Raw genomic sequence first — 20,739 nt, 5'->3', positions numbered from 1 at the left:
AAAACATTTGTGCAGTTTCTTAAAACATTAAACATACTTTACCATATGATTTAGTAATCCTATCCCTGGGTATTTAGTCTAAGTCAGTAAAAATTTAACTTCATATAAACACCTGTACACAAACTTAGATGAATTTCAAAGTTCTTTTGCTGAGTGAAAAAAGCTAGTCTCAGAAAATTACATACTGTATGATTCCATCTATATGATTCTTGAAAAGACAAAACTATAGTGATGAAGAACAGATCAGTGGGTTGCCAGGGATTAGGAGTGAGGGCAGGGTGTAACTGCAAAGGGAGTTTTTTGGAGTGATGGAACTGTTCTGCTGCCTGATTGTGGGTGTGGTTACATGAATCTGTATATGTGTTTGAATTCATGGAGCTGTACACCCACAAAAAGTTAATTTTACTGCATGATAATTTAAAAATAAATTTTATAAAGTAACTATAGTTATAGCTGCCTCCAGATGGGAGTGGTGGTGTCATAATTTGTCAACAGGAAATTATCTTTACTGATCTCTTTGTATTCCACACACTGGTGGGAGAAAGAAAAGAGAAAGATAAAAAGAATATGCCTTTTAAAAACTTTTATCATTATTATTATTTGTTTTTAGCAGAGCAACCTCAAGAATTACGGTGAAAATCACAAATGGAGTTTGGTTCAAGCCTTGACCTTGGATATAATATCTAGAAACATAAATGATGCTATTTTATTTTTTACAGGTTGAAGATGATGAAAGATGAACACACTATCCTGTACTTCTAAGTGGACATGAGGGCTGGTCCTGTCAGTGAATCTAAGAGTCCTTCAGTGCGTGTCCTGGAAGAGAGCACCTTTGGAAGGCTGGTTCATAAATTCAAGAACACAGGCAATGTTTTGGGCACACTGTTTTGTGGATGACTGTTTCTGAAGAGGTAAAGGAAATGGTCACTGCGGACATAATAGGCAGCTCAAAGAGCATTCTAGAAACTGGGGGTACTTCTCAGTACCACATGAAAAATTCTCAATCCACGTGCCTTTCACCAGTTCAAGATGTTAAATCCTACAAACTTTAGCTGAGGATAATCCCAATTGTTGTTTGGAAATGTGCTCAAGGAGCTCAGATCTCCTGGATAAGAATGCCAAAGACTGAGACCAAGCTACTTTTTATGTAAAAGGGGAGGCAAACAGTAGATGCAATGCTGGGTCAGGAGACAATAAGACAACCCACACTGAACTTCAGCCACCCAAACACAAGGCAAAGGTGATGGTGTGGTGTGACCTGTGGAAAGCACGTGTCTCGGGACCATTTTTCTTTGAAGTAACGTGTCTGAAAAGATGTATTGTATCATGTAACCAGTTAATGCCAGCATATGACAGGCTCGGGGAAGGGTACCAGGAGTGGTTCCAACAGGCTGGCACACTCACCACCCATGAAGCCAGAAGGTGAGGGACTGGTTGGATAATTTCCAAAACTGGTTTGGCTGACATGGTTGTGTGAAGGAAGCTGCCAGCTCTGAACTCCCTTGATTCCTTCCTCTGGGGCTTGTTAAAGGCTCAGGTTTTGTCCACAGAAATCAGAGACCAAAATTATCTGAGGCAGTGCACTGTACATACAAATGCAGGGATGGACACACGTGATGTGTTAATTGCCACCTTCACTGCAAGCTTGCGCTGCTAGCAAGGGACAACACGTTAAACACACCATGCATTGAAATGTAATAGCAATAAACCATTTTTATTTCCAGACTTTATGGCTACCTCATATAGCTTTATTTCTTCACCCATAAAAATGGAGTACCCACTATATTTCAGGATTTATGGCAGGATTAAATGAAATAAGACACATAAAATGATATGTATTTAAAATTTTGTATCTGTATCTAGCATTATAACATTTTCTTATGTTTACTGCTTTTTAATTGTTTACAGTGTCCACTGCTAAGACTTTTCCATCGTGAACTCCATCTTCAGGTACTTCTACTTAAAGAAACAATCTGTGCAGGGGAGAATGTCTTTGTTAAATTCACAACTGATAGTCTTATAAAATACAGTCACAAGGTGGCATCTTCCTACTGTCCCTACTGCCTGTCGCTGTGATTCACTAACACTGTGTGATAGATTTTAAAACAAAACAAGATACTGTGCCCAACATGCATGGAAACTGAAACTTTTCCTGCCTCTGCTTCCATTTACGGGACTTGATTCTTGACATCTCAGAAGGACCTTTGCCGGCACCACTCTCTTCTTTCTTCCTCACTTCCCCTTCTATCTCTCCCCCCTACAATCTGTCCTGTCTTTTTACAGCACCTGCTTTAATGTAGGAAGGTGGTTGCAGTGAAGGGTGGGGTGAAAGTGGGTGTCCTTTACACAAGTCCCATTGGATAGACAGGGATTGAGGTTCACTTTCTTGTTGATCAGGGTGCAGGTGGTGAGAAAAATATAAGGCATGCCCCATCCCTTACACCACCAACACACGTTTTTGTTTTTTTTTTTTCCACGTAAGTCTTTATGTCATGAGATGAATCCCAGGTAGTTTTTTCTCAGTCTGGCTCCATGGTGTCATTTCAGTACCTTTAGGTTGCTTCTGGAACATTTTTCATGGGATGAAAAATGTAGAAAAGAAGAATTTAATCAAATGTATAGCTTCTCAATTACAAACTCCTGCTAGAGTCAACCACTGCTACGTAATTCATCACAGTTATATGTAATACAGCAGGCATCAGGTGAATTTACTATCCCAAACTAAAGATCAGAAAGTCCTTGCAGAAATTGATTTATAACTTTCCTATAGGAACCTCCTCAATTTTAGGGCAGACTAAGCTTCCCAGGGTTTTGTCTCCACTTTGCTTTTTGAACTCAACTGTCTTCCCAATTCAGGTGACTCAATATGGTCATTATTTGCTCTGTTCACTAAATATTTCTACTTTCTGCTTTCTAGGACTATGGTAGGATTGTACTTCCCAACCTTTGGAATTGGACAGGGCCATGCATCTTTTTTTGGACAATGAAATGAAGCAGAAGTGATGTGTGTCACTTTTGGGGGTAGTGAGTAACTCACTATGTATGTCCTCTTTTCTCTGCCATAGCATTTATGAAAGCATATATTGAGAGGATAGCTTCCACGGCTGCAGGTTTGAGTTTATTATACAGGATCAAGTTCAGCTGAATGTAACGGGAAAACTCAATTAAAAGGGGTAGATAGGCAATCTGAGATGACTGTGGTGGTTTTCCTCTGTGAAGTCTGCAGGAACCCAGGCTCGTTCTAGATTACTACTCAGCTGTTGCTATAATGTGACCATTATTCTCATGATCCAAGATGGCTGCTAGAGGTCTGACACCATATTCATGTTCCAGGCAGAAAATGGAATAAGGGAAGAAAGGAGACAACCAACAAAAGAAGCAGCTGTCTTTTAAAGAGGTTTTCTCGAAGCTGCCACACAGAACCAGGATTTATATGTCATTACCCAGATTCTAGCATCACGGCCGCATTCATCTGTAAGGGAGGCTGGGATATGTAATCTTTATTTTGGGTACCTTTGTGCCCAGCTAAAACTCAAGAGCTCTATTGCTATTCAAGAAGGGGAGACCAGATATGGTAGGTAGGTGACCAGGAGTCTCTGCCACAGTGAGCATATGACCTAAGTTAGGACAATTATAATGGCCCATCCCCTTCATCACAGTGCTGGGCTAAGGAATGGGCATATAACCCATGCTTGCTTCAGTGGAGTCTTTCTTTAGGGTCATGGGGGTGGTGGTTTTTCTTGATTTTTTTTTTTAACTTGAGCTTAGGGGGAAGAGTCTTTCCTTCTCAGGTCATAAATCCAAAGACAGAAACTTAATCCAACATACAAAGAGAAGCAGAAGAGAGAGAAAAATGGAAGACTTACGTAGTTCTTGATTTCCTTTTCCAAGGCTTTTTGAGACCAGTCCACCACTGCCTTTTGTCCAGTTTAGTTACTGAGCAAAGCAATCCCTTCTTGTTTTCAGCAAGGAGAAGTTGGGTGCCTATTGCTTGCAACCAGAAAGTCCTAAAGCAATCGTCTACATCCCTGGGTCTCTTTGGGAGCATATGAGCAAATACACATAGTGGCTGCCACAGTGCCTGGCACATAAAGGTCCTAAAATATTAGCTCTTAATGATGTGTTCGAAATAACACCGAGTAGATGAAATTTGGACAGACTTTCTCTTTTTTTAAAGTCTCAGCTCAAATGAGGTCTTGCTTATTCCCGGGGAAGATCGAGAACTTTCTCTCCTTGCTCTCTCCATCCTTGCAATCATCCTACTGCTCTGTAATTGTTTGCAAGTCTGTGTTCTCTTCTGATATCCTTTGAACTTCTGGAAGACTCGAACTGAGTCTTATTCAGCTTTAAATCCTCAGTATCTAATATTCTAGCACGGTAGATGGTCAAATAGAAAAATCCTAGAAAAATGAGGATTTGAAGAGTATTTATGGTTAAATGTGGCAATAATAGCAACCAGCATTTGTAGAGTACATGCTATAGTCTAAGCACTAGCCTAAGAACTTTGTTTTTATGATTAGATCCTCACAATAACCTTTAATATGCTATTATTATTACTCCATTTTACAGATGAGCAAACTAATGTCAAGGTCATACCACTACTGAATGGCAGAGCCAAGACTTCATTCTGGGCAAACAGACTCCAAGAGCCCTAACATTTCAACCAATATACTGTGAAGGTATTTCATTAAATATAGATGGAATTAAATCATCTAATATTAGAGACAAAGGAAACTCTGAGATCATTGAATTCCATCATGAAACAGATGTGGAAATTGAAGCCAAGCGTTGGAAGTGTCTTGGTTCAGAGGATTTATATAATTGCAGAGGCATATCTACACCGGGCTCCTGACTCCTAGCTAGAATCATTTTTACAAAGTTTACTCCACCTCTTATGCAAAGTTTACTCCTTCTTTGCACTTGCACCATCCCTTTCGGGGTTTTGTTTTGGAAAAACTACCCCCAGGTGGCAACTTGTGTTTCAAAGTAGCTATGTGCCAGGTACCATTCAAAGCCAAGGAAATAGCCCTCTATGGGTCTCACCTGTTGAAACAGACCACCGGGCACATGAAAGAGGACTGGGGAAAAGGGACCCTTGCTCATCATCAGATTTCAGCTCAAACTTTATGTCCTCCGCAAATGCTTCCCTGGTCTTCTAAGGTCAAATCTATCTGCTTAAGATCTCCTTCATAGCCTTAGCATGGTCAGCTGTAATTATATACATTATTTGTGAAATATCTGGTTAATGGTCACGTCACTTGTTACCCTATAAGTTCCTTGGGGACAAGATCTATGTCAATTTGTGTTCCTCCTTATATTCCAGGTGTCCTGGCACACAATAGGTGCTCAAAACTATTTGTTGACTGAATGAAGGAGTGACCAAATGGATGAATAAATAAATGCATGAATGCAGCACCATGACGAATCATCCCTATGGGCTGCATAGGGGTAGATGCAACCCTTATATGGTGTGATCTGAGGCGACCCTCAAGAGGACACACTCACACAACCAGAAAGCCCCACCAGGGAAGTCAAATAAACATCCACTTGGTGAGGGCTTTGAGGAACCGGAGAGGGAAAAAGAGACACAAAAGGTGAGCAAGCAATTTTCAAAGGATGCTTTCAACTCCCTGGCCAGTCCGTGTGTGTTTCCTCTACGAAGTGTTTCCAATTACTGTGGCACTCTCGGTATCTGGATCCATCTCCAGTGAATTCCTCTGCAGCTCCTGCCAGACATATGGGATCAATCAGGGCTTCGGCGCTAGTGCGCTTGCTGCGGGAATGTTGACAGCCTGACAGACGCGGGGTTCTGGTGTCATGGAATCTCCGAGAGTCTTTGGCTTGAACTCGGGAGGAGAATGAGAAGGGGGAGGAGAGAGATAGAGGCAGAGATAGAGGAAGGAGAGGGGAGAGGGAGAGACAGAGATAGGAGGGAGAGAAGGAGGGAAGCGGGAGGTTTTTCTTGACTGCCCCCTTTCCTTCAAACATTTTATAGGCTTCAGGGGGAGCGAGGAGGAGGAGAGAGGGGAGAGAAAAGACGAGAGCGAGAGGGGTAGCGAGCGCGCGCCGTTCCATCCCTTGTCCCCGGGCGGCCGGAGGAGGTTGGACTGTGTCCCCAGTGTCAGATGAGAGGGCGCTGAGGCTCGCGGCCGCCGTCCCGTGCCCCGAGCCCCGCGCCGCGCACGCCCCTCAGCGAGCCGGGCGGCTGAGCATCTTTCCGCGCCGGGCCGACGCCTGCGCCCCGGGCGGCCGCTCCGTCTCCAGCGCAATGTGGGCGCGCCTGGCCTTTTGTTGCTGGGGTCTGGCGCTCGTTTCGGGCTGGGCGACCTTTCAGCAGCTGTCCCCGTCGCGCAATTTCAGCTTCCGCCTCTTCCCCGAGGCCGCGCCCGAGACCCCGGGGCGGCTGCCCGCTCCGCCCGCGCCCGGCGAGGACGCGGCGGCGGAGGAGAGCAAAGTGGAGCGGCTGGGCCAGGCTTTCCGGCGACGCGTGCGGCGGCTGCGGGAGCTCAGCGAGCGCCTGGAGCTCGTCTTCCTGGTGGACGAGTCGTCCAGCGTGGGCCAAGCCAACTTCCTCAGCGAGCTCAAGTTCGTCCGTAAGCTGCTGTCCGACTTCCCCGTGGTGCCCACGGCCACGCGCGTGGCCATCGTGACCTTCTCGTCCAAGAACAACGTGGTGCCGCGCGTCGATTACATCTCCTCCCGCCGCGCGCACCAGCACAAGTGCGCGCTGCTCAGCCGCGAGATCCCGGCCATCACCTACCGCGGTGGCGGCACCTACACCAAGGGCGCCTTCCAGCAAGCCGCGGTAAGGTGCCCGCCCCTCCCGGCCCCGGCCCCAGCCCCAGCCCGCGCCCCGGCCCTGCCCACCCACCGCTGCCTCTCCGGCTCAAAGCCCGGCTCAGCCTAGGGCAAGCCACAGCACCCTGAGTCAAGCGTCCCCATCCCCAAAGTCAGAATCATACCTACCCTTCTATTGTTGGTGGGTGGGGTCCCTTGGGATGATGGATTTTAAAGGCTTAGGAAGATGTCAGGCTCCTTATTAAGTGGTCTTTGAGGACCCTCTTAGGAAGAGGTCCTTGAGATGCCCTTCACAATTCACGCTCGTAGGGACAAACCGTGGCCAAACTGGAACAGGTGAGTATGTTTTATGAAGTGTCTCTAAAGGTAAGAGGTAAAGTGACCTGAGCATTTCGCCAATTCTCTGGTACGTGACTTTATGCTTTCAATATGAATTTCGTTGCTCTGAGTCTTTTACAAGATTTTTAGCACCTGGTAGAGGAAGTCAGTTTAAGATGCTGGACTTTTACTTTTCCAAAATTTAACTTTTTCTAATTACAACGTGACACATGTTCAGTTGAAGAAAATTTGGAGCATATAGAAATGTCAGACACATGATAGCAAGCCAATTTTTGTGAAATGAATGAAATCAGAGGAGGAAAAGGGGGTGGGGGAACGAAGCCTCTGATCCCATCACCCTTATAAAGCCACTGTTTACATGTTGTTGAACATTTGCCCAGTATGCACATCTGCACATACTTTAAACCAAACTGGTGTCTTGCTCTTTTGTAGTCTACATTTTTCATTTGTTATATCATGAAATGATCTACATCATTATATATGTAATATAATATAGTTATTATATACCTACCTAAGTTGCATACTAATCTAATGGGTGCATATACTATGATCTATTTTACCTGTCACCAGTTGTTGGACACTTAGGTTTTTATTGTCATGGTAAACACAAATATTTATGGACCCCTTTGATTACTTCTGTAGGAAGAATTTCTGTAAAGTTGCTGAATTAAAGATACGGACATTTGTAAACTACTTGATACATATTTCCAGTTCTCCCTTGGAGGCTTGTATAGATTAACATTCCCACCAGCAGAGCTATCACAGCAGTAAGTTTGCCACATGGTCACCAATAACATGTGCTCATATTTTTAATGTCTTTGCCAATTTGGTAGGTGAATAGAGGTATCATTTTGGCAAATTCAATTGTTTTAGTTTTACTGGGGAATGAACATTTTCTGATACATTTACTGGGCATTTGTATTTTTCCTTTGATAATTACCTGGTCATAATTTTTGCCCATTTTGCAATTATGGTACGTGTTTGTTAGTTTATTTTAATGATTTGTAAAAGCTCTTTACATAGTAAGACTGGTCACTCTTTTTTATACATGCTGCAAATGTTTCTCCAGTTCACTGCCTTTTACTTTTCTTTATCACAGTGTTGTTAGATGGATGATTTAAATTTGTATTTAGCCAAATCCATCAAACTTTGTCTTTAAGATCCTACATTTGCTTATGTTCTTAGAATGGCTTTCTCATTTCCCAAATCAGAGAAATATTTTCCCATCTAACAGTTTAATCTGTCAGGAGCTTGTTTTAGTGTATGGTATGACAAAGATGTCTAACTTTATTTTTTAATAAACAGTTAACCAATCGTCCCAGCATCATTTGTTTACTAGCCATTCATCCTTTTCCAGTTTAATTGAATGCCACTTTTATCATACACTAAAAGCTTATGGGTATTTGATCTCCTCCTGGCTTTCTATGAATTTTTTATTATCCTGGATGATAGGATAGTCTATCCTATTATCTATCTATTTAAGCTTTCAAAAAGTGATTTAATTATTATAACCTTACAATATATTTAAATATCTGGTAGTGCAAATTCTCCTTTTTCTTATCTTTTCTTTTTAAATCAGTTCTTTTATATTTATTACTTAATATGAATTTTCAATTCACTTTCACATATTCCAAATGAAACCAGCCAGGATTTTGATTTCAATATAGAAAATATAGAATTAAATTGGGGATTATTTACATTTTATAATAATAGTCCTTCCAAGTCAAAAATATGGTATGTCCATTTATAACCAGTTCTTTTTGTATCCTTCAGTAAAGCCATAGATTTCTAGTAATTAAGTCCTGCATATATTTTTCAAATTTAGACCTAAATGTATTCTATTCAATACTATCATGAATAGCATCTTTTCAAATTAAATTTCAAACAATTATTCCTCTTATACTTTTTAAAAATTTTAAAAATTTTATTGAAGTATAGTCAATTTACAGTGTTGTGTTAATTTCTGCTGTACAGCAAAGTGACTTAGTTATACATATATATCCTTTTTCATATGTTTTGCATTATGGTTTATCACAAGATATTGAATATAGTTCCCTGTGCTATACAGTAGGACCTTGTTGTTTATCCATCCTGTATATACTAGTTTGCATTTGCTAATTGCAAACTCCCAATCCTTCCCTTCCCCATTCCCCCTCCCCCTTGGCAACCGCAGTCTGTTCTCTATGTCTGTGAGACTGTTTCTGTTTCATAGATATGTTCATTTGTGTTGTATTTTAGATTCCACATATAAGTGATGTCACATGGTATTTGTCTTTCTCTTTCTGACTTACTTCGCTTAGCATGATAATCTCTAGGTCCATCCGTGTTGCTGCAAATGGCATTATTGCATTCTTTTTTATGGCTGAGTAATAGTCCATGTATTTAGGTCTTATTCCCATTTTTCGATTGGGTTGTTTGTTTTTTTGTTATTGAGTAGTATGAGCTGTTAGACAATTATTCTTGATGTAGAGAAACGTTGGTTTTTTAAACATGACTTCTGTATCTGAATTCTTGTCCAAGTCTCTTTGATTCGTTTTTTAAGAATACATTTTATTTTACTGATAGTGTTTATTGTAGAAGATAAAATAATCAGAAAAAATTTCTGTAAATACACTGTAATATTTTGGTACATATCCTTCTTTTTGCAGTTGTCAAGGTAGTAGGTGTGTTTTCATATGTGTACATATATCATGCATAAATAATGTTTAATTGTATTGTATGTTCTCTTTTTTAACTTGACTTTTCCATCATATTTTGCAGTCTTCTTTTCATAATAAGAAACACACTTCTACTTTGTCATTTTTCATGGTCACACAGTATTCCATCACAGGATGTGCTTTTATTTTTATCATGTAATTACCTATTATTATATATTTAGGCTGTTACAAACAATACTATCATATTTCTAATAATTTCCCTAATACAAATTTCTGAAGTGGTAGGTATTATTCCTTCAAAGAGGATGCCTATTTTTTAAGGCCTTTGTTACGTGTGCCAAGTGGCTTTGTAGAAAATGGGTACCAAATTGCACTCCTACATGTAGTGCCTGCGTCTGTATATAGGACACAGCCAACACAGGTTAGTATCATTTGAACATGACACCCCTAATTTATATGTGAAAAGTAGAATCCCTTTTTTTTTTTTTTTTTTTTTTTTTTGCTGCGTTGGGTCTTCGTTGCTGCGTGTGAGCTTTTCTGTAGTTGCGGTGAGCAGGGGCTACTCTTCATTGCTGTGCGCGGGCTTCTTGTTGCAGTGGCTTCTCTTGTTGCAGAGCATGGGCTCTAGGCACGCGGGCTTCAGTAATTGTGTCACACGGACTCAGTAGTTGTGGCTCGTGGGCTCTAGAGTGCAGGCTCAGTAGTTGTGGCGCAGGGGCTTAGTTGCTCTGCAGCATGTGGGATCTTCCTAGACCAGGATCGAACCTGTGTCCCCTGCATTGGCAGGAGGATTCTTAACCACTGTGCCACCAGGGAAGTCCCTAGAATCCCATTTTATATTGTTTTTCCTCATTAGTGAGGCTGAACACTTTTTTCATGTACTGTTGGCCATATATAGCTCTTTTTTTGAATACCTCTTAAAATATTTGGGGATTATTATCCATCTTTCATTTGAGGGTGCTTCTTTTTCTTAGTGATTTGTAAATGCATTTTAAATCTTAATGATATTAACCCTCCTGCTGCCAAGTCTGCGGCAAGTATCTTTTCTCTGTGTTTCACTTGCCTTTGAATTTTGTTTATGATGCTAGCATCTACCATTTTATCAATCTGTTGAATCTACTTTTAATTTGTGCTTTTTTTCCCCTTTCCTATGAAGTTTGAAAGGCTTTTGCCTTTAAGACACAAAAGAACTCCCTAAAGATGTCCTCTCTTGATTGAAGTAGTTACGCCAGGCAGGGTTCAGCTTTGTAGACTCAGTCCTCTGTTGGCCTCCACTCTGAGTTCTCATGAAGTCCCAAAGGCTGGCCTTATTCCTCATGTCACTGCCCACTCCATCAGGGAAGAACCCCTCTGCATCAGGGAAAAACTTGCCATAGACCAGCTCCTCTGTTTGGCTTGGCCAGGTCTGCCCAGGGCCTCTCAGTACTGTTGATCCAAATCAGTTCAATGGGTAATGAGTTGAGTATGAACTGCTTTCCTCAAGACCTGCTCTGTCTTCAGCTTTCTCCTTCCAAATACTACATCCTGTCTTGGAAAGTGGAATTGCCAATAGGGGTCCCAGTGCCTTTCTTCAGTCTGGATCCGTTTGTAATCTAACAAGCAGAAATTTCTCAAAAGTTTGTTTTAACTGAACTTTCCCTTGACTTTATTTTCCTTTTCTCATTTTGGTTGGGTTACGAGAAGGTACAGCAGAGGGTCAGCTGGACTCAGTTCCTGTCTAACCTGGAAACCTACATGTCTTTATTGTGACATTGCCAAGCCTCTGATGAGTATGCTTAGGTATAATTAGAATATGATATTTATGGAGAAAATTGATAGAAGATGACTGGTGTTTAGAAATGGTATTAGTAGAAGTTTGAATGTGAATTTTGGCAAAGAGATCAAGCAAGCCTGTTTTATCACAGGATTAGTTTGAAAATGATAAACTGTGTGGTTCTGTTTGGAAATTTAGACATTTCTTCAGGGAGATGAAACAGTTCATCAGATTCCCATGTGTGCATAGAATGGTAATATTGGAACTGATTGTGATCTGGCCTTTACGTGAAATTGAAAATCATGGGGACATTTTTGAGGTTATTCATTATTTTCCCCAGAAAAATGAGTTTTTCAAACCTTTTCCATTTGACACTGAATGACCTCACAGCTGTCCGCAGCCACAAACACAGGCAGACAAATATGCAAACACATAGATACACACTTGCAAGTACATGGCTACCCCTCCCAATTCAGACATCTTCTCCTCTTATGTAAAATTTCAAGATAGAGAAGTTCCTTTACCAACATGAAATTTGCTGTTATCTACTCAGCACATACGATTGACTAAACAAAAAGGGTAACAGTATTGCTTCATTTTTTATAGGGTGTCAGAATTGTACCACTTGATGGGGGGAGTGTATGCACAGACACACTTTATTTGAATGGATGAACTTCAATGTAGATGTTTTCTTTTGGGGCACCATCCCCGACTGTCATCAAAGAGTATAGGGCAAAAGCAGTGAAATCTGTAGTTAGTACAGTTCCCTCCAGAGACACAATCAATAGATTGGGGGAAAGATTTAGCACCTTGAACTTAATTACATGAAAGCCTTTGACAAAACAAACGAAAAGCTCTTCAGCTTTTCCTTTCCAAGAGATGACTGTTTCACAGTGACCTTTCTTTTGGTTTTTCTCCCTGACATGTATTTATAAATTGCCTTTCCTGAAGTGCATATTTTGGACTGGCCCCTCTATGAATGCAAAACTCTTCAACTCCTAAGCATTTCACATCATAATAAAATCAGAGCCCCTCATCCCACTTCACTTTTGCTAAATAGCTCTTACACAAACATAGCATGGAGCTTCCGTTGGAAAAAACTGCTGCTTTCTTTATTGTTCCAGAGTTCCAGAAATATGATCTGATGGTGGGGCACGTGCTGCCTTGCCAAAAATCTGAGCTTTAGGTGTGGCCCGAAGACTGGGAATAGACAGGCGGAGACTCTTCCTAGCTTCCAGGGAAGGGCATCGTCATCATGTGTCCACGCTGCTACACGTTCACACCTTTACCTTTTAAGTGTTCTGATAAAACCTGGAGTTGTGTGAGACGCCACCAGATTAAAACCCTGATGAATAAAATTAAGGCTATTTTATTTCTATACGATGAACCCATAATAGCCTATGAAGCAGTCTTTCTGATGGCCCAGATGCTGAAGGAATAAGCAAAATTTGGGTTCTCCTTCCCTATTGGAAGAGGTAGAGGGGAGTCATACAATCTGCAGTGGATTCAGCTGTTCCAAACTCAGAGCATGATTTAGATGTCAAGAATTACTCACCGTTGAAGGAGCTAAGTTCTTTTTTGATGCTGGAAAGATGATCTTGCTAAATACAGCTCTGGAAGTGTTCTCTCTTTTGTGCTTCTTAAGCTTTAAAACAATTCTCCTGTTGCCTTGGTCTTCTGTAGGAACTTCTTTGGTAATCCCATCTGTACTTTAGAAGTGTGAATGAGGAATGAAGGAATGAATGAATCCTCAGTGCATAAAATAGATCCAGACCTCTCGTATATTTCCCAGGCAAAGATGGTACTGAAATTTATTTGGAGAGAGAGCAAATAATTGTCAGATATTGAATTCTAATTTCTTCTTAGTCTGGTATCTGTGTATTTTATTTATTAGTTTTGTTATGCCCAGCATACAGGACACTGTGATATGTATTAAGAGGGTGCAGTATGCTACTGTTAAAGACACTTATCACTGTTGGCTGCCAGTATTATATGGTGTTTGGTTGGAATGCATCATGAGGGTACTTGGTCAAAGACTGAATGCTGAAACACAGAGGAAGGGCAGACTGCTCTGTCCTACTTCACTTCTGTGGTCAGAGGATAGGAAAGCCTTCCCCAGTGTCCTCTTGGTACAATGTGCTAGAGAGGATTTCTCTTAACAGTGACCATGAAGTAGAATTATTAAATGTATTCATTCTTGACCAGATACACCTTTCATTTGTAAAGTGATCTGTAATTTATGAAGCGCTTTCATGTTATGATTTTACAGAATCAGTTTTACAGAAAAGGCCTGGATACTAGGAGAGGTTAGGTAACTAAATGGTACTCACAGGGCTGAATGAATGCCGAAGGTAGAGTCAATCCAGTGTCCGTTTTGTCATCTGGTCTTTCTCCTCCCCACCACCCCTCACCCCACCCACATCTTACGTATTACCTCCATTTGTTGAGTTGTATCAAAAGCCAGGGAGAAGAAGGAAATCCCATCTCCAGAGCTTCTAAAGTGTTATATAAGATATAACGCCAGTTTAACCCAGAAGACAAAAACCATGGCTTTAAGGCCATAGTCATTCTATGGGTGCTTTACAATTGGCCCTTAATTTGTGTGATATATATATGGCCTATGTGTGTGTGTGTGTGTGTGTGTGTGTGTGTATTTGTATATTTTAAAATACATATGTATATTTAATGTATGTTTTAATTTTGGCAAGCATTTTAAAATCAGGAGATAGCATTTTTTAAAAATCTGAGTTTGGGGCTTACTCTTTTTTTTTTTTTTAACATCTTTATTGGAGTGTAATTGCTTTACAGTGGTGTGCCAGTTTCTACCCTACAACAAAGTGAATCAGCCATACATATACATATATCCCCATATCTCCTCCCTCTTGCATCTTCCTCCCACCCTCCCTATCCCACCCCTCTAGGTGGTCTAGAGAGACCAAGCTGATCTCTCTGTGCTTTGTGGCTGCTTCCCACTGGCTATCTATTTTACCATTTGGTAGTGTGTATATGTCCATGTGGGGCTTACTCTTGACAGATTGGGGTGTGTAACAATTCTGGGTGTGATTTCTCTCCTCAGCATCCCCACCTGGCACTTAGAATTCCATTTTGTGATCCTTGATTGTGTTCCACACTCTAACAGGGACCAATCACTGGCAGAGCCTGAGATGGTATAATCCCTTCTGGTTTGTCCTCTGAGCTTCCTTTTTAACCCAATATTAGCTGAGATTAAATTTAGCTGGATGTAGTAGCAAAATCTAAAGTACCACTAGCTTAAACATGATAAACAGTTTTGTCTCTCTCAAATTAAGTCTTGAGTAGAAAAATCAGAGCTAATATGGCAGCTGTCTGATGTCTTCAGGGACCCAGAGTCCTCTCTTTCAGACCTCTGTTCTATCATCTTCAGGTCACCTCATGGTCCAAGATAGCTGTTGGAGCTCCTACCATCAGGGGCTCATTCCAGGAGGCAAGAAAGGATAAAGACAGTCATATTGCTACTTAAGAAGACTCTGTAGCAATTCACACAATACTTCCACGTAGATCTCACCGAGGGGGACTTGGTCTCAATCCCGTCCTTAGCTTTCCAGAGTTTTGTTACTGAAGAGGAAGGAGAGTGTGGATACTGAGGAAGTGATGAGTGGTCTTTACCAAACCAGTGTGTCAAGAAGAGTGTATGTCTAACCAGAGAAATATCTGGAAATCCCATTTCGTTTCTTCCTCAAATGGCCCAGCTCAAGATGGAAGAGTCAGGCCTTGCCTAACTAAAAAAGACCTTTGTCCTTGTGCCTGATCATGCTTTTTGTTTTAGAAAAACTCTCAAAGTTCCTGAGCAACCTATTTAAATTTTGGCAACAGAAACTTCCTATGTTAGTTTCCTAGAAGCTTCTAAATAATATGGCATTCACTCCCAAATAAAAGATTATACTGAGAGAGATGGGGGGAAAAACGCATCCCGCAAAATATAATCAATATTTTGTTGTCAGTTAGTAAATCCAAATGAACCTTTCTCGGGAAAACATGGTTCTTCTTTGGCTTTTCAGAGGAAGCTGTCAGGTTAAGAGACTTCTACATTAAAAGGAATTTCCTGTTCTGTATTATCTCTGCCTTTCCCGTAGGTTTTTAACGCTATTCTCTAAATCTCCCCCGGCCATATGAAGAATGTATTTCTGGCATAGAATCTGCTTACATGCAGTAACCTGCTTTGGTTTGGAGGCCAATTGTGGATAGGAAACGTTCTGGGAGATGTTGTAGCCCATGAATGTTGTTACAGCGCTTCATTTGAAATGAATGATAGCGAGAAGGAACTGAAATACGCAGTGCATTAGTAGGTGCATTTTCTTATCAATCTTGATGAAAAGATTTTTTAAATATTCATCTTCCTTGCTGTCTGCCTTTGTCATTAGGTCATTCAACCAGTTGCATTTTATTTGTGTAAAGTGTCAAGCAATAACAATGTTTCAAATTCAGAGCATTCTTTCTTTCCTAGTTGCAGTGAACCCGAAAACTATAAACTTGAGGAGCTGAGTCTAGTTGCGACGTATGTTGAAATCGTGATGGCTACCTTGTTTTGTGTGAATAGATGTCATTCAAAATTAAGGACAAAACTTCCTACAAGAGTAATAGAGAAAAACATTTTTAAGTTCTTAGCAGGGCTTATTACAAGATTGAATCATTTACAGAGTAAAATTCGTTTACTTAGTAAATTTACTTAGTCATTTACTAAGTAGAATCCAAGTTGGATATTTTTCCAGTTGTAAGTTATCGCTAGAGGGTATAAAATATCTTTTGAGGTACGTGAGTTCGATGCACTCTTTTCTTAATTCCCTCTGAAACGCTCCTGGTAGCCGTCGTCGTTTAATGCCCATCCTACTGCACCTAGTTATAGGATATACTGGTGGCTAATGTAAAGTATAGTTTTATAAAATTTCAAAGGTGATATTTAAAATGTATATATGTGTATATGGTTAAAATACATACACTTCTAATTTTCGCAGATATGAACTCTCTCAAATTTCCACTAGTTCCACCTCTAAACTTGTATGCATCTCTATTTAACCATACGTCCTCACCTTTATTAGAGTAATGGGCTCTTCCCTCAGCCCAGGAATACCTTCTACTGAATATTTCTCCTTCTTTCTTCTATCTTCAAGGTCTTCCTCTTAACAGCCTCCTTTCTCGTAATGTAGAGCATTCACAATACATCTGTGTATTTAAAATCGGTAGCATGTTTCCAGAGCAATGTGGTAAATTGTCAGTGTGTTTGCAGTCTTAAAAGTATAAATCGTAAAACTAAATTACCCACCAAGGAGCTTCTCATAAGAAATAATTCAAGAAACACACAAAGATTCCTGTAAAAGGATGTTCATCCCAGCATTCCTTGGAATAGGACTTCAGAAACAATTGGCTATGGTTTGGGAGGGCTTAATAAATGACACCTTTCTTCACCTCTCCTGAGTTCTAAATCAGTTGAATTATAATACAACAGAGAAGTCAGGTGGAGAATCAAGCATGCCCGCATCTCCTGCTTAATGCAGGCTTAGGCGCACAGCAACCTAATACTGAATCTCTAAATTAGATTGACTTGCATCCCCTGGAACAGGCAGTGCTGGGCACATGGAGCCTACCTCTGTAAACTGCAGACTGGCAGCCCAAGGCCAAAGAAAAGGGGAGAGGGAGGAGATGAGGAAGCCTTCCTCCCCAGGGGCAGGGTGAGAATGGGGGTGTCAGGGGACCAGAGGGTAACTCTGATGGCTGACACTCCACCCAGAAACTAGAGGCAGCAACAACCAACTTGCAAGGTTAACAGAATAAAAACACATCCACAGTGAATATATTCAGTAAAATCGTGTCTTTAAAGATTATTTAATGACATCGTAGATTGGCCAAATAACATATGAAATGAGCCAAAACTCTCTGTGTGTTTACCATCACTGTATAAAACTGTATATATAAAAGTCCAATTTCATAAAATTATGCACTCAGGAAAACAACTGAGAAGAAAAATGTCAAAATATTAACAGTAGTTGTCTATAGGCAGTATATTTACCTGTTTAAATAAATCCATTTCTTCTGCTTTTGAAAAACTATTTATAACGAACATGTATTACTTACTAGGAAGTGAAATATCATTGCTCACCTGGGTACAGATGATTGAAGACATGCCTTTGGGGCATCTGGAGGCATAGCCTGAAGCGGTCGGTCTGAAGTATAAAATCCTTTTGAATCTCAGCTTTTATCTAAATTGTCATGCGAACTTTGTATACTATCCCACGAAACAGCTCTGCTTTAAGAAATAAAATAATGCTTTAGCTGATCATCAGGAAATCGAAGTGAAACAATTCCAATCTTTTTTTTTTTTTCCCGAATGCCAAATTCTGTTGTACGGAGTCCATCAGGACTGGAGAATTGTCCTGGGTTGAAAGCACCGACCCTACAGACCCTGTTATGCCCTCCAGCTGTCCCTTTCCTCCCTCCTAGTGTCACCTTGCGTCTTCAGGATCCAAACTCACATAAAAATCTGCACGCAGATGACAGTGGTTGTCTCACCACTTGGCAAGCTCCCTGTGGATATTCACTCAGGAGAGGAGCCCTGATGGCTGGCCACAGTGTGACGCAGAGTAGAGCATTGAGGCTGCAGATGGTGGAAACAACTGACTCCATCACCTTGCTGAGAGGCTAGGGAACGTGGCCTTCCTTTGGCTTGTCGCACCTGGAGGAGGGATGCTGACCCACTGCCCTGTCAGTCCCTCTTACTCTCACTGATCAAAGACATTCTCATAGCAGAAAGGTATTCTCTAACCCATTAATATCATCACATGTAAATGAAAAAATTGCCTCAAAGGACCCATTTTCCACAATCCATTCTTCTCTAGCTCTCAGGGTTCACTTTGTTTTGTGTGTGTGGTTTTTGTCCTGGGCGGAAACAGGCAGCCTATTTGCCTGCTGTCGTTGGTGGAGAGGGTTCAGGCACAGTCAGCTGTGTTGTTTGATAGTGTATTTTGATAATGGTACCTCTGTCAACTTGGCTCACTCATTTTGACCTACACCAATCAAGTTGTATCTGCAAATAAGGCCTCATTGTCTTGATCCTATTTTATAGGCGTTACCTTTCCAGATGAATCTGCAGTGGACTTAGAAAGAAGTTAAGCAATTTTTATTTGCTTGTTTGTGTTTTTCACAGTACTGTTTCTAGCCAAGACTTCTCTCTTTTTAGTCACAATTTCCTTCAAAATATGCATGCTTGGCTTTTAAATGTTGCTCCCAAAGTGGTGATTTCAGGCAGTTATTGTTGGAAGTTTCTAGCAATAAAGATACCAAAGTTTAGGCTATTTGTAGCTAATCGGTAGTAAAAATCTGCATTTTAAGTACTCATCGGCAGCAGGGCGTGATGTAGGACTTTCACTGTGGTCTCAGATTTGGCACTGGGACCTGTGGCTTAAACTAATGAGCGCTGAATATTCCACATTTTAAAGAGCGCCACCAACAACTTTGATGCGTTCCCTCAGAGGAAATGGTTGGATGCTGCGCAGAGCAGGCCCTACACGATCAGCCATTTCCCTCAGCCTCCGCCTAGCACCCTGGTCTCGTTTATCCCGTCAGAGGGCGGAGAAGCGAGGGAAAAACTGAGACCCAGAAACAGAGCAGGCATTGGGGATCTTTGCCTTTGGGGAGAGCAGAGTTCCTACTGGAAGGCTAATCTCTCCTGGCCCTCATAGAGGACTTTCCCCTTCCAGCAGCTAAGTGAAGGGGAGACCAGCGTTCTCTGTACTGGTTGGAAATTTACTTGGGCAGAAGCCTTGATTTGCTCCTGTGCCGATTGAATGGAGACAGTGCAAGCCAGAGACAGAGCCAGTGTCTCCGTTTGGGTTCTGCCTGAAGCGGAACTGAGATGAGGATTCGAGTGCAAGTAGCTTGTTTGGGAGGTAAACAAACCTAGTAAACATTGCTAGGAGAGTCAGGATGTGAGCCAGGAAGGGAACCAGCAGTTACAGGAAAGGTAATTTGTGCTTAATCCCAGTAGGAGCCGGGGTGGAATTCAAGCCTTTGAGTGAACACAGCAGAGAGGGATCTGGGGGCATTTATAGACCTACTCTCATCAGTCACTGTTGAGGGCCTCTCTCTGGAGAGCATTAATTCTCTGCCGCTCTCACCTCCCCTGCCGGTGAATAGAGTGGTCTCCAAAGGAAGCCCTCAGACAAAGAGATACAGATGCTGGGATATGGGACGGGGCGTTATTGACAGGGTCGGGTGTTGCGGGCAGAAAGAGGCCTCAGAGGAACAGCCTGCCCTGCCAACGTTTGGCAAAGCAAGGGTGCGTGACTTTTCCATAGGGGAAGGAGAACAAGGACAATAACTGGGCTTGCGTCACTTTATTGCCTGCTAAGCAGACAACTGGCATAGGGAGAAGTTACTGGGTGTACTACTGGAAGTGGGATCTGAACATGGGCCAGAGGTCGTTAGTCCACAAACACAGGAAGTACCAATGACTTTTTCTCTATCACCTTTCACTTTTTCCTCTTTTGAAATTTCCTGTTTCTCCTGTGGTTTCAAGGTATGAGGCCCAGTATCGGAACCTAGGAGGCAGAGGTAGCTGAAGTCCCAGCAGTACAGTTCTGTTCAGAAATTTTGCAGAGTCATCTGTGTTCACCTATTTGATATTTTCCCAAATGTGGGGAAATACTGGAGGGAGTTATCTAATTAGATTGGGAAATTACAGGGAAACATGGTACATACTCTTTTGTAGCACTTGTTGTCTGGGTGATGTCTGTCTGCCCTCTGCTTGTTAAGGACAGAGACCACATCTTATTTGACTTTATATCTCCTGAAGGACCTCGAAAATGATATTTATTATAACCTTAGTATTCAGTATTTTAAACTTTAGTATATCAGAGATAGTATTGTGCTTCTATGATTTCTAACTAAAACAAGGATGGCTATGACGTCTTCTTAAAGGAATATCCAGTGAGTGCTTGGTTTCTTAAATGATAGGTTATAATAATTTTAGCAAATTCGCCCTTTAGACCACTTTCCCAGGGGAGAAATAGAAAGTGCTGAGTAGCATCTTAGGCGTGAATTCTTACCTTTTTTCCCTAAATCTGGTCCAGGAGGCAAACCCCACAGCACCTCTAGAAGAGACCATCCAATGAGTTCAAAAGAGAACGTGCAGGCATCTGAGGTTTTAAATTCATGTCTTCT

The 20,739-nt window shown here is 41.4% G+C and overlaps 1 protein-coding gene across 6 annotated transcripts in view; it reads left to right on the top strand.

Moving 5' to 3' along the window:
• The window catches only part of SVEP1 (sushi, von Willebrand factor type A, EGF and pentraxin domain containing 1), a 254,513-nt gene that overhangs the window by 42,066 nt on the left and 191,708 nt on the right, over positions 1-20,739 (top strand). For 4 of the 6 annotated variants that reach the window (XR_013829121.1, XM_079927084.1, XM_079927085.1 and 1 more), the window contains 5 exons: positions 720-911; positions 1,909-1,950; positions 4,570-4,679; positions 5,324-5,594; positions 6,361-6,805. Coding sequence is in view for 5 of the 6 variants with exons in the window: in XM_079927084.1 (XP_079783210.1) it covers positions 5,434-5,594; positions 6,361-6,805 (606 nt within the window). In the remaining variant the exon portion in view is untranslated. Of the gene's footprint in view, positions 1-719; positions 912-1,908; positions 1,951-2,917; positions 3,025-4,569; positions 4,680-5,323; positions 5,595-5,902; positions 6,806-20,739 lie in introns of those variants that run through there. The other 2 variants (XM_079927087.1, XM_079927088.1) reach the window with 2 other exon arrangements.

The sequence above is a fragment of the Stenella coeruleoalba genome (assembly GCF_951394435.1).
Source record: "Stenella coeruleoalba genome assembly, chromosome: 7".
NCBI lineage: Eukaryota > Metazoa > Chordata > Mammalia > Artiodactyla > Delphinidae > Stenella > Stenella coeruleoalba.
Note: the sequence above shows the minus strand (reverse complement) of the source record. Positions and strands in the feature narration are given on the sequence as shown.